This window comes from Phocoena phocoena, chromosome 10 (assembly GCF_963924675.1).
Source record: "Phocoena phocoena chromosome 10, mPhoPho1.1, whole genome shotgun sequence".
Classification (NCBI taxonomy): Eukaryota; Metazoa; Chordata; class Mammalia; order Artiodactyla; family Phocoenidae; genus Phocoena; species Phocoena phocoena.
The window spans coordinates 65,978,708-65,991,099 of NC_089228.1; the positions used below are offsets into that span (position 1 = coordinate 65,978,708).

General features: G+C 54.9%; 1 protein-coding gene across 1 annotated transcript in view; it reads left to right on the forward strand.

Moving 5' to 3' along the window:
* The window catches only part of ANKS1A (ankyrin repeat and sterile alpha motif domain containing 1A), a 186,296-nt gene extending 174,355 nt beyond the window's left edge, over positions 1 to 11,941 (forward strand). Inside the window, exons 15-24 of the mRNA XM_065885950.1 lie at positions 4,809 to 4,907; positions 5,714 to 5,866; positions 5,982 to 6,089; positions 7,143 to 7,307; positions 8,129 to 8,254; positions 8,492 to 8,563; positions 8,676 to 8,762; positions 9,269 to 9,406; positions 10,821 to 10,991; positions 11,822 to 11,941. Of these exons, the coding sequence (XP_065742022.1) occupies positions 4,809 to 4,907; positions 5,714 to 5,866; positions 5,982 to 6,089; positions 7,143 to 7,307; positions 8,129 to 8,254; positions 8,492 to 8,563; positions 8,676 to 8,762; positions 9,269 to 9,406; positions 10,821 to 10,991; positions 11,822 to 11,941 (1,239 nt within the window). The remainder of the gene's footprint in view (positions 1 to 4,808; positions 4,908 to 5,713; positions 5,867 to 5,981; positions 6,090 to 7,142; positions 7,308 to 8,128; positions 8,255 to 8,491; positions 8,564 to 8,675; positions 8,763 to 9,268; positions 9,407 to 10,820; positions 10,992 to 11,821) is intronic.
* Positions 11,942 to 12,392: the final 451 nt, after the last annotated feature.

Below are 12,392 nucleotides of genomic sequence, written 5' to 3' on the forward strand. Positions count from 1 at the left end.
AGCTGTTCTATTTGATGAGCTCCCTAACTGTTTACTCACTAGGAACTCGGAACAGGGCCTGGCACATAGTCAGCTCTCAGTAAATGTTAGTGTGGTAGAAAGTAAACAAAGCAGAAGTCCCTCTTCCCCATAAAACTCCTCGTGTAAAGGTTTCTTCCTCAGTCAAGAGGATACAGTAACTTCCAGAATGTTTCTTGCCTTTGAGGATTTGGAGCACCTTATAGTCACCACACGAACTAATCCCGCAGAATGTAGATGTGGCAAGTTCAGGAACTCAGGAGGACCCTGCACTGAGCCCAGGACGTGCTGTGGCAACTGTTTGCTTTGATTTTCCATCACATCCTTTGTTTTGGTTTTGTTTCCATTTGCCTCTTTCTCCTCAAAGCTGCATACAGTCCCCAGTTCTCTTGACTGGGGGCTCTGCTTAATGAAGGTCCTGTCCCCATCTGGATCTGGTTTTCCTGGTTGTCAGCCTTCAGTCCAGTATTAATGTTACCCTAAAAGCTTGTGAAGGCTTCTGAGTAAATGTTGGGGTTAACAGTGGGTGTTCAGAACATCGCCGCAGTGACACCCTCTTGGAGGTTCACTTGTCAGGTCCTCACTGAGGTGTCCTCCTCATCAAGTAGAAAGTCTGGGCAGACAGCCCCCCTCTCTGCTTTTCCCCATCAGCACACCCTAGATTTGGGCCCAGAATGACTGCAGGAACTCGGCGTGGTGACTCCTAGATTCAGGGGTGACTTGGGATCTGGTCAGACCTGGAGTGGTGCCAGGGCCCAGGGGACCTTCTGCAGGCCCAGGGCTCCCTAGTATCCCAGCAGAAGGTGTGCGTGCGGCCTGAGCAGGGAGTCCAGTCTGCCTTCAGAGCCATCTTCACCTGGAGTCTCTTGAGCTTATGGCTTGTCCTCTTTGTGTCCTCTATAGGACAAAATTTTTGTCACCATGCGCAGGCTCTGGGGAAGCTCTCACACCAGCAGTCACTACAGCTTGGGTACAAAGGTGAGGCCACCAGTTGGTGGTCTGCATGAGCTTGCCTGAGTTATTAACTTGTCTATCTGTAAAGTGGGCATAAGTAATACCCACCTCAATAGAATAAAAAGTCCAGAAAAAGTCTTGGAAACACAGGAGTTTAGGGTACCTCAGAAGTCATTTCATATCAATGGGAAAAGATAGCTCATTCAAGAAATAAGACAGCCTGCCTGGGAAAAATATTAAGTGGATCCTGACCCTTAAAACTTACATCAGGGCTTCCCTGGTGGCGCAGTGGTTGAGAGTCCGCCTGCCGATGCAGGGGACACGGGTTCGTGCCCCGGTCCGGGAAGATCCCACATGCCGCAGAGCGGCTGGGCCCGTGAGCCATGGCCACTGAGCCTGCGCGTCTGGAGCCTGTGCTCAGCAACGGAAGAGGCCACAACAGTGAGAGAGGCCCGCGTACCGCAAAAAAAAAAAAAAAAAAACTTACATCAAAATTAATTCCAGATAGATTAAAGATTTGATTGTAAAAAATGAAACTGTAAAGTTACGGGAAGAAAATGTGAAAGAATTGTTTTAAAAATCCTGGAGCGGGAGATCTTTCTAAGGCTGACAGAACTTAGAGAAGCTCCACGAGAAAAGTGGGTGTGTTCAGGTGCAGGCTGATAGGTTCTGCATGAGCAAAGCCAGCGTAATAGTCCAAAGACAATGACAATCAGGAAAGACACGTGCCTAACTCTTCATAAAGGGTTAAGTTCCTTACTGTATAAAGAATTCCTACAAGTCAAATACAGAAGAGACCAACAGCTCCATAGATAAACATGCAAAGGATAAAGTGAGTAATTCCTGGAAAAGGAGCTGCAGCTGCTCCGCATGCCCGGCCCAGAGCCGCGGGGACATGAGCATCGGGCTGAACTCTGCCCCAGAAGTTACTGATGCTCTCTGGGCCTCAGCTTCCTGAGATGTAAAATGGGGTAACAGTGGTCCCTATTATTCAATGGTTTAGCAGGTGCAAAGCATGGAAAACATGGAGGAGGGCAGTAAGTGCTATGTAAGTGCTTGGTAGATAAAATGTGAAAAGATGCTTGAGTTCATCTATGAGCGGGATGATCTTGTGATAAGAAATGTGCAGTGATAAGCCACTTCTGCACAGTGCTGCACTGATAGGAGTATAAATATCTGTCAGACTTCTAAATACACATACCCCTTTGACCAAGCAATTTCTGTTCTTTTTTTAATCCTTTTTTGAAAATTTTAAATCAAAATATAATTGACATGCAATATTATATTAGTTTCAGGTGTACTACATAGTGATTTGACGTTTGCATACATTATGAAATGATCACAATAAGTATAGTAACCATCTGTCCCCATACAATGTTATTACAACATTGACCATATTCCTTATGCTGTATATTACATCCCTATGGCTTATTTATTTTGTAACTGGAGGCTTGTACCTCTTAATCCCCTTCACCTATGTCTTCCCCCCACCACCTCACCCAGTTCCCGTCTGGCAACCACCTGTTTGTTCTCTGTATCTATGAGTCTGTTTTCATTTTTTAGAGCCCACATATAAGTGAGATCATATGGTATTTGTCTTTCTCTATTTCACTCAGCATAATGCCCTCTAGACCCCATCCACACTGTCACAAATGTTAAGATTTCATTCTTTTTTTTATGGCTGAGTACTATTCCTGTGTGTGTGTGTATACACCACACCATTCATTCATCTGTCAGTGCACCAGTTTACAGTCCCACCAACAGTGCACGAGAGTTCCCTTTTCTCTACATCCTTGCCAACACTTACTTGTCTTTTTGATAGTAGCCATTCCGACAGCTGTGAAGTGATATCTCTCTGTGGTTTTGATTTGCATTTCCCTAACAATTAGTGATGCTGAGCATCTCTTCATGTGTCTGTTGGCCATTGGCATGTCTTTGGAAAATTTTCTGTTCAGAGTCTCTACCCATTTTTTAATCGAGTTGTTTAGTTTTTTTATGTTGATTGTATGAGTTCTTTGTATAGTTTGGATATTAACCCTTTATCTGATACATTGTTTGCAAATATCTTCTCCCATTCAGTAGGCTGCCTTTTCATTTTGTTGATAGTTTCCTTCACTGTCTGGAAGCTTTTTAGTTTGATATAGTCCTATTTGTTTATTTTTGCTTTTGTTTCCCTTGCCTGAGAAGACAGATCCAAAAAATATTGCTAACACTGATGTCAGAGTGTACTGCCTATGTTTTCTTCTAGGAGTTTTATAGTTTCAGGTCTTACATTCAAGTCTTTAATCCATTTTATGGTATGAGAAAGTAGTCCAGCTTGATTATTTTGCAGGTAGCTGTCCAGTTTTCTGAACACCATTTATTGAAGAGGCTGTCCTTTCCCCATTGTATATTCTTGCCTCCTTTGTCATAGATTAATTGACTATATAAGCGTGGGCTTATTTCTGGGCTCTCTATTCTGTTCCACTGATCTATGTGTCTGCCATACTGTTTTGATTACTGTAGCTTTGTAGTATAGCCTGAAGACAGAGTGATGCCTGCAGCTCTCTTCTTCTCTCTTGAGAATGGTTTGGCAGCAATCTCTCCTGATAACCACCATAGAAAAGATGCACATACAGGGAGGTTCATGCAGCATCATTTGTAAAAGCAGAAATTGGAAACAATTGTCCTTCAACTGGGAAATGGTTTAGCAATTTATAAGATGTCCATAATCTGGATGATTATGCAGCTTTAAAAGAAGAGACAGGTCTCCATATACTGAGTGACCTCCTGTATATACTAAGTAGTTAAGAATGAGGTGTTGAACAATGTGTACAACAATCACATTTGTGCGAAAATGAAGCATGCACATGTGTGTAGGTGCCCAGCTGGGCTCTGGAGGGACATCCAGGAAAGTGGTAACAGTTGCCCTCGGCGGGGGTGGACGCTGTGGCTGAGGGACAGGGCAGAACCCATGATTTTTCATGTATCATAATCTGAAAAAACCTATCTTGTGACACCATTGTGAGAAATAAAAGACACCATGATAGGGGTTAGGAGTGGTGAGTACAGTCCGACTGCCTCAAATCCTAGCTCCACCATGAGATGTGTGACCTCAGACACGTTTCTGACCTCTGTGTGTCTGTTTCCTTATCTGTAAATTGAGGATTCCAGTAGAACCTAACACAGGGTTGTGAGCCTGAAATGGGATGGTCCAGAGAAAAGCTTTCCGTCCCTGTCACTCAGCAAGAACACAGCAGACACCAGCCATTCTCCTCGTCGTCACTGCCATGCTGGGCTTCTTTGCTCTCAGCTGCTCCCTTGGGGAGAACTGCCCCACGTGGGCTGAGCCCCAGCCGCCCCTCCTCTCTCAGGCAGGTCCCCACTTTGAGACTCCTCTCCTCCTCGGGGTGAGGCAGGCTTCTTGGGTGCCTGCCCCTGCCGCCGGCCCAAGGTGGCTGTTACCGCCGCTTTAAATCACAAAATCACATCTGTGAGGAATCTGGGGATTAATCCTCCTGTTGTTCACCTTGGGGGGTCATGAAACCTGCTCCCAGGAAAATGCACATCAGCTCAGGTGGGTGAGGGCCTGTGCCCAGCCCTGCCTGCTCCAGCCCAGGTCAGCACTCTGGGAGCCGCTCGGGCTGGGTGGGCAGCCTGGGCAGGTTTGTCTTCCTGCTGCATGAGGCTGCTTGCTGCCTGGCCTGGCCTCGCGGGGCGCCCTGGGGCTCATTCTCTCGTGGTGCCTGTGGCGAAGGAGAAGAACATGGCAAGGGGCCATGACAGGCTGACATGACGCCCTGAGGGAGCCAGCGGCCTTGTCCAGGAGGCCCTCACGTTCTCCTTTCTGCTCTTAGGGGCCTAATGTGATGGAAGATCAAGACCTGCGGGAAATCGGCATCAGTGATGCACAGCACAGGCGGAAGCTGCTCCAGGCTGCGCGGTCCCTGCCCAAGGTGACCACCGACAGTTCCGTGGTCTCAGCCTTTGCCAGGGGCGGGGCGGGGCTCAGGGGATGTGCAGGTCACTGTGGGGGTCTGCCCCTCATCTCGGGAGCCCCAGCGGGGAGGACAGTATCCTGTTTACTTCTTTGCCACATCCCAAGGCCAGCAGAGCACTAGGGACAGTCAGGACCTAGTCCGGCCTCAGGAACGGCACTGCAGGCATCTGCCTGGCGCGGAGCCTGGTGCCCACAGGCTTGGCCTGTTGCCTGAGACCAGGCCCTCCCCAGGAGGCTCGGGGCCCTCGGGGCAGCAGAGGAAGCAGTCTCTGTCTCCTGGGGAGCTGTGGCTGGTAGGCCTGAGCCTCTCCTCAGCTCTGCTGGCACAGAGTCTCTTCCACTTGCCCAGAGCTCAGGAAGCACTAATGAGTCCTAGCAGTGAGGCCAGTGCCCGCTTCACAGACACACACCATTTTCTTGTCCTACCAGGTCTGTGATCTTGTCAGAGCACAGTAGGGGCCTCCACAAACGCTCCTCCCCATCTAGCCTTACCTGATAGGGCACCTTTCCCAGACCTGGGGTGCCCTGGTAGTCCGCAGATGGGGCCCGAGACCAGAGCTGAGGTAGAGAAGGCTGTGTGAGTGGAGCGACTCGGGGATGCTAGGACACAGGCCCCTCGTTGGTCCTCAGGAGCTGTCCCATACCTACTCCAGCCTCAGCCTCTGGTGTGGTCTGAGTGAACCGGCCTGCGTCCCCGTGGTCCCCAGGGTCCTCGTCCCAAGTGCTGAGATGTTAGTCCCGCCTCCTGCCCTCGCCCCACAGGTGAAGGCTCTGGGCTATGATGGGAACAGCCCCCTGTCAGTGCCCTCCTGGCTGGACTCCCTGGGCCTGCAGGACTATGTCCACTCCTTCCTGTCGAGTGGCTACAGCTCCATTGACACTGTGAAGAACCTCTGGGAGCTGGAGCTTGTCAACGTGAGTACAGCCCTGCTCTGAGTGTCCCTGGGCTGCCAGCATGGCCCGTGGGGGTGAGGGCTGGGGGCTGGGGGCCCAGTTGCCGCCTGACCTTCCTCTCCCCGCCCCTGCCCAGGTCCTAAAGGTGCACCTGCTCGGCCATCGCAAGCGCATCATCGCCTCCCTGGCAGACAGACCCTACGAGGAGCCGCCCCAGAAGCCCCCCCGGTTTTCCCAGCTGAGGGTGAGTTGGGGCGGGTGGGAAGGGATGTTTGTATGCTGCGTGTTGCTAGGAACTGAGGAGAATTCTTCGGGAGTTCTTCAGAGACAGTGTCACCTCTGCAGTCGAGGAGCAACTGATCCCTCCCTTCCCAGTGTTGGGGCCAAATGTTGGCAAAAGTAGGAAAACAAATATCCGAATCCCAGACGGCTGGGGCCATGTCTGAACGTCCGGTTGAGCTGTGCCCGGGGTGGTGGGCAGGGGTAGGTCAGAGGGGCCCCCTCTCGGGCAGCCTGACGTGAACCCGAGACAAAGCCTGGAACACACGGAGGGACCAGGGCCCTCCCCATCTTCTGAAGGAAAATCCCTGTGATTTTAAAAACCTCAGAGATGCTTTGTTGCTCAAGGCAGGTAATCTCTGACTGAAAAGTGGGTTAGACTGTGAGCCTGTGGTTCAGGATGAGTCTCCCCAAACCCATGAAGCTGCGTGGCTGCCAGTGGATGGGGTGGGCCCTGGGCTCCAAGCCTCAGCCCGTTTATGGCAGCCTCAAAGTGGGCGTTATTTTATCCTCCTCTTACGCATGAGAAGGCTGGGGCCCAGGCTGGTTCTGAGGACCAGGCTCAGCTGACATTCAGATATGGAAAGTGAAGACTGATTCATACTCTTTGTGAGGCCTCTGGGTGCCAACCGGCAGTGCTGTGTTTTCTTAGGAAAGACTTTTGGATTTGGTCACATGCCCCCAGGACCTGCGATCAGTTGTGACAGACGATTTTATAAACTAGAGATCGCTTCCCAGCCCTACAACCAGGCAGGAGGGTGCTCTCGTGACCCGGGTGCTCACCTGCAGGACCCGGTTGTTAGGGATTCCTGGCTGGAAGAATCTGGTCACTTTGACTGTACCCACGCTGGGCCCAGTGGCCCGTTTCCCCACTGGGTGCTGGCCTCCAGCTCGTGCCTGTTCTCACTGATTCTCCTGCCCAAGCTGGGCCCTGACAGCCCGAGGATTGGCTGACACCTACAGCCTAAGGACTGGCCTGATGAGTCTCAAATCTCACCTGGATTTCTTCCTGCTGCAGTGCCAAGACTTGCTCTCGCAGACGTCGTCCCCCCTGAGCCAGAATGACTCCTGCACCGGCCGGTCTGCTGATCTGCTGCTGCCTTCTGGGGACACGGGCAGGAGGCGGCACGACAGTCTCCAAGACCCTACGGTGCCCTCTCGGGCCGAGCGCTTCAGGATCCAGGTGGGCGGGAGGGAGCCACAGATGGGGTCCCCTCATTCCTCTTGGCAGGACAGGGCTCCCAGCCCACCGCCCAGGGCACTGCTTTCAGGGCTCTCGCATTTATTCGACTTGCCCGTCCTCCCTCCCGCCTTGCACGGACCGCAGGCTTTTTGTCTCGCCCCATCTTGGCCTGTTAGACACAGGTTGCTGGGTGTCCCTTGTCCCCGCAGGGTGAGCCCTAGCTTCGCTCTGTTTTCTCTCGTGACTCATATTTCTCGGTTCTGGCCTCTGGGGATTCCCCTTACCTTTTTCCACAAGCACGACCATGAATTTTACAAGATTTAAAAAACACATCGTCCAGCAGTTTTAGTTGCTCTGTATTGAGAGACTTTGCATATTGCTGGGAATGGAAGTCATAAATTTCCTGAATTTTCCCCTCCTCCCCATTCCTTCCACCAGCAGCCTAGTTAAGGACCCCATCGCCTGGCACCTGGCCCGTGGTGGCCTCCCACCCCTCCCCCACACCCCAGCTCCTGCCATGAGGATCCCTGTAAAGTGCATCCCTGGCCACGGATACTTCCCCGACTCCCCACACCAGGATCAGATCTACACTCATCTCAGACACCACAGAGCCTTCCCTGCTGAGCTGCTCACGGGTGGGCGGGCAGCTGAGGTCCCTGCTTCTCCACCAGTTCTCTGGCATAGACAGGCCTCACCTCCGCCCCAGCGCATCGGAATGGCTTGTCTGCCTCCGGCCTGGAGCTCCCAGAGGTGGAACCCAGGAGGGAGCCAGGGAACCCCTTGAGCAGGCGAGCTGACCTGTGACCCCACGTGTTCTGCAGGAAGAGCACCGAGAGGCCAAGCTGACCCTTCGGCCCCCAAGCCTGGCTGCCCCCTATGCCCCTGTGCAGAGTTGGCAACACCAGCCGGAGAAACTCATCTTCGAGTCCTGCGGCTATGAAGCCAATGTGAGTAGCCTCTGCCCTCCCAGCCTGGCCGGTCTCCTGCTTTCCATGCTGGCCGGACCCAGGGCCCCCATGGTATCTTCAGCTGCTCCCAGCACCTGGGGGAAGGGGGACTCACAGGCCAGGATGGGGGAAGAGAGTCACTGGGAGAGGGAGCCCCCTGACTGTGGTCCCAGATTGGCTGGTGGCCCCGTGTGGTAACGCAGGACTCCTAAGCCGGGCCACTGCTCGCTCCCACAGTATCTGGGCTCCATGTTGATCAAAGATCTGCGAGGGACAGAATCCACGCAAGACGCCTGTGCCAAGATGCGGGTAGGTTACCGTGGGGGTGGCCAGGACGCAAGGCAGCGGATGGCAGCACCGCCTGCAGCCACGGGGGCCCTGCCACGCTGCGTACGGCTGACAGGCCTCCCGTTTCCTGTAGAAATCCACGGAGCACATGAAGAAGATCCCCACCATCATCCTGTCCATCACCTACAAAGGTGTCAAGTTCATCGACGCCTCCAACAAGGTGTGCTTCCCACAACTGCTGTTGAGGGAGGAGGGGGCACCCTTCCTCCCCACACACACCCCCACCTCCTGGCCAGCTGGGTATCTTCCCTAGAGGGGGGGTACTTGTCTCTCACGCACCCACGTATCCTGGTTCCCAGGGCCCCACCGAGGGACAGCTTATCTTCCCCAGCATGGGCTCCACTGGCCACTTATCTGCTCATGGGCCTTTAACGCTGCGATGCACTTAGGGAGCGCAGGACACCCCCAGGCCCTGTGCTTGCGATCCCACCCTGGAGAGCAGAGTGGGCTGGGTGTGAACATTTGCTCCCTCAGTTGCCATGGTCAAGGGTGGAGACCCCAACCCTAAATCAGACAAGGTGAGGTGCCACCCCCACCCCCACCGCGAAGAGATGGGGAAGTGGTGTTTGGCTGACGCTAGGATGGGACAGGAAGGTGGCAATGGTGAAGGGACTAGGGTGTGCCCTCAGGGAGCCCAAGAATTCCAGACCCTTGTTTTCCCCGCAGAACGTCATCGCAGAGCACGAGATCCGGAACATTTCCTGTGCAGCCCAGGACCCGGAGGACCTCTGTACCTTCGCCTACATCACCAAGGACCTGCAGACCAGCCACCACTATTGCCATGTTTTCAGCACGGTGGACGTGGTGGGTGGAGTCCGCAGCTGGGCACGGTGGGGGGTCCTGCGCTGCGACAGCCCCAGTGCAGTGGGTCCTGGCACCCGGCTGGCACTTAGCAAAGGTCTGTTCAAGAATGAACATCACTCCAGCCCCCTCTATCTGGCACTGAGACTAAAGCACACAGGACGACAGTGGCTCGTCCAGGGTTCTAGTTGACAGAAGCTTTCCTGCTTCCGGCTGTGTGTCTGTCAGGTCAGCCAAGGCTTCGTCTCCATAGGCTCTTGGTCGACCATCCATCCTAACTCCCGCCCTCCAGCTGGGCCATCTCCCTGAAAAGCCCTCCACCTCCCTCTTGGGGATAGTAAGTTTTCTTCACCCATATCCCAGCTTAGGCGGGGTTCTGGCGCTGCTGGGCTGAGGGGAACGGTCCCACATGCTGCCCACAGGGAGTGGATGAGTGACCATGGTGGCTGCCGTGAGACAGCGCCTTTGTCCAGGTCCCTGCTGCCCCTGTGAGAGTAGCTGGTTCCAGGGTCTTCCCGGCCTCGCCCGGGAGCTCTGTGCTTGCAGCCTCCTGGCTCTGCCACTAGCTAGCTGTGTGACCCCGGCTCCTTGTCTGCGCAAAGGGGATAGAGTGTAACCGACTTCACAGGGTGGTTCTGAAGATGAAATGAGGAAATCCTCCCAGGACACATCCTTCCCGGTACTCTTACCTGTAGCTCATCTTCCCGCGTCAGTCAGTTCTGCTGTAACGTGGCGTCTGTGCTCCTAGAGAGCACCACACCCTGAAACCACACGGGAAGCACCAAGGCTCATGGGGAGATGAGGCAGGGGGCACAGCCCTCAGGAACCTAATACGAACACCCACACCATTTTATCTATGTTAAATGGTTAAGAAATACATAAATGCTACATAAACACGGCGCTCTGCCTCGAGAAGGACCCGAAGTCGGCTTGTGGAAGCATGTGCCTCACTCCTGCCAGCCTGTGTGCCAGAGGGAGAGAAAGAGGAGGGACAGAGGGGTGCACGGATGGAGGGGAGGGCGCGGGCCGGGTGGCCCTGGGAAGAGCTGCCGCTTGATTGTTACTGTCAGGGGTGGGTCCCGTGGGCAAGTTGAGCTGCCAGGTGGGGGTGGCATATATGCTGTGTATTCCCAGGCAGCGGGCGTCAGCAGGGGAGTCTGCATTCGCCTCGCGTTTCTCTCCAATGAAAGCACACGTGAGGAAACACAAAGTGTGTGTTTTGTTCAGATTGTTCCCTAATGTATCAGTCACCTCGGGACAAACTTCTGCTTTCAAAGCAAGCGTTCCAGCAGGTTCCCTGCACTCTTGTTACCCGTGCAGTGCTGCCTGGCCTGTGCTCAGGGGCATGAGGCCAGGGCAGGTGTGAGGGGCAGTGGTTCCTGCATCCCACCTCTCACGTTGTGCTGTTTCCTCCCAGAACCTGACCTATGAGATCATCCTAACGCTGGGGCAGGCGTTCGAGGTGGCCTATCAGCTGGCCCTACAGGCCCAGAAGTCCAGGCCGATGGGGGCCTCTGCTGCCGAGATGATCGAAACGAAATCTTCCAAACCGGTGCCTAAGCCTCGGGTCGGCATGAGGAAGTCAGCAGTACGTGGGCCCCGGGGTGGAGCGGGCGCAAGGAGGGTCTTCTCACGCTTCAGGTGGCCAGCCCCTCAGGACACGGGCCCGTGCGAGCCGGCCTCCGTAACGCCACCCCATGTCTGTGTCTGCTTTGCTCCGCACCCCAGGTGCCGCTGCCCCCTGATAGTCGCTGTTGTTACTGTCACACCTGCCCCACCCATCGTCCTTCTTACCTCCCGCTGCCGTCTGTTAGTCCTGGAGTCAAGGTCTCTGCACTTCCTGCTGTCTGTGTATCAGTCTCCCCGAAGTGACCGTGAGCGCTCTGAGACTCTGGTGCCCCGCCCCCGGCCCCGCCTGCATGCCCGTCTTTCCTGAGCTGCCGTCCCACCATCCCTGTCTGTGCTGGAGCCTCTGTTTCTCTGCTGTGTGTCCTCCTCTCTCCAGAGCTCATGGGTGCCTGCTGTGGTCTTGCCCGGGGTGAGCCCTCTGGCACTGCCAGAGGGACCCGAGGTTTGGGGTTTCCAAACCCTTTACCCGCTTCCTGCCACCAAGAACAGCTTTGGGGCTTAGTGCTCGATGCTTAGGTAGGGCAAGGCTCCTTTAACTGAGCCGCTCCAAGAAACCCCCAGGAGAAGTTGCCCCTGGAGAGCTCAGAGGCGGCCCTCCCATGATGCTCCAGGGAAGGTCCCCCTTCTGCCACCCCACCCCAGGGAGCTTGCTCTTTGGCTGAGGAGAACAGGGCTGCCCCCGTGGGGTACTGACGTCAGCATGGCCCGGGAGGCGGGGGACAGCGGGCCCCGTTGACCCCTGGCCCAGGTGCAGCACTCCCTCTGACTCTTCACCCTCTTCCTCAGCAGCTGGAACCACCCGATATGGACCCAGATGCCCAGTCCCATGCCAGCGTCTCCTGGGTTGTGGACCCCAAACCAGACTCTAAGCGGAGCCTCAGCACCAAGTATGAGACCACTATCTTCTAAGCGCCCACCCCGTCTCCACTAGTCTCATGTGCCTTTGCCGTCCGTCCTTCTGCTCTTCTCAGCTCTCCTTCCAGCTGCTGACGCCAGGGTCCCACCCCCACTGGGACCTCTCCTCCCGGGGCGGCAGCTTTAGACACTGCACACTCTCAGCCCGCACCTAACACCACCGGACACTGTGAATTCCCCCCTTGGGCGAGGACAGCTTGGCGGGGGGGCAAGGTGCCTTTGAGGTGGGCACCAAGAGGGCCTCAGCGGGCGGGCACTGTGGCTCCTGAGGCGGGGGCAGTCTCCAAGCGGAGTCCACTCGGCACTGGAGGCTGCTCCCTCCGATTGGCCGGGGCTCCCTGTTGGCTCTCCTCTCCCGTCTTCCGAGCCACGGCTGGGTGCCGTTGCCAAGAGCTAACTGCACCTTTCCTGACACAACCAACCACTGTGACCACCTGGGGCCAGA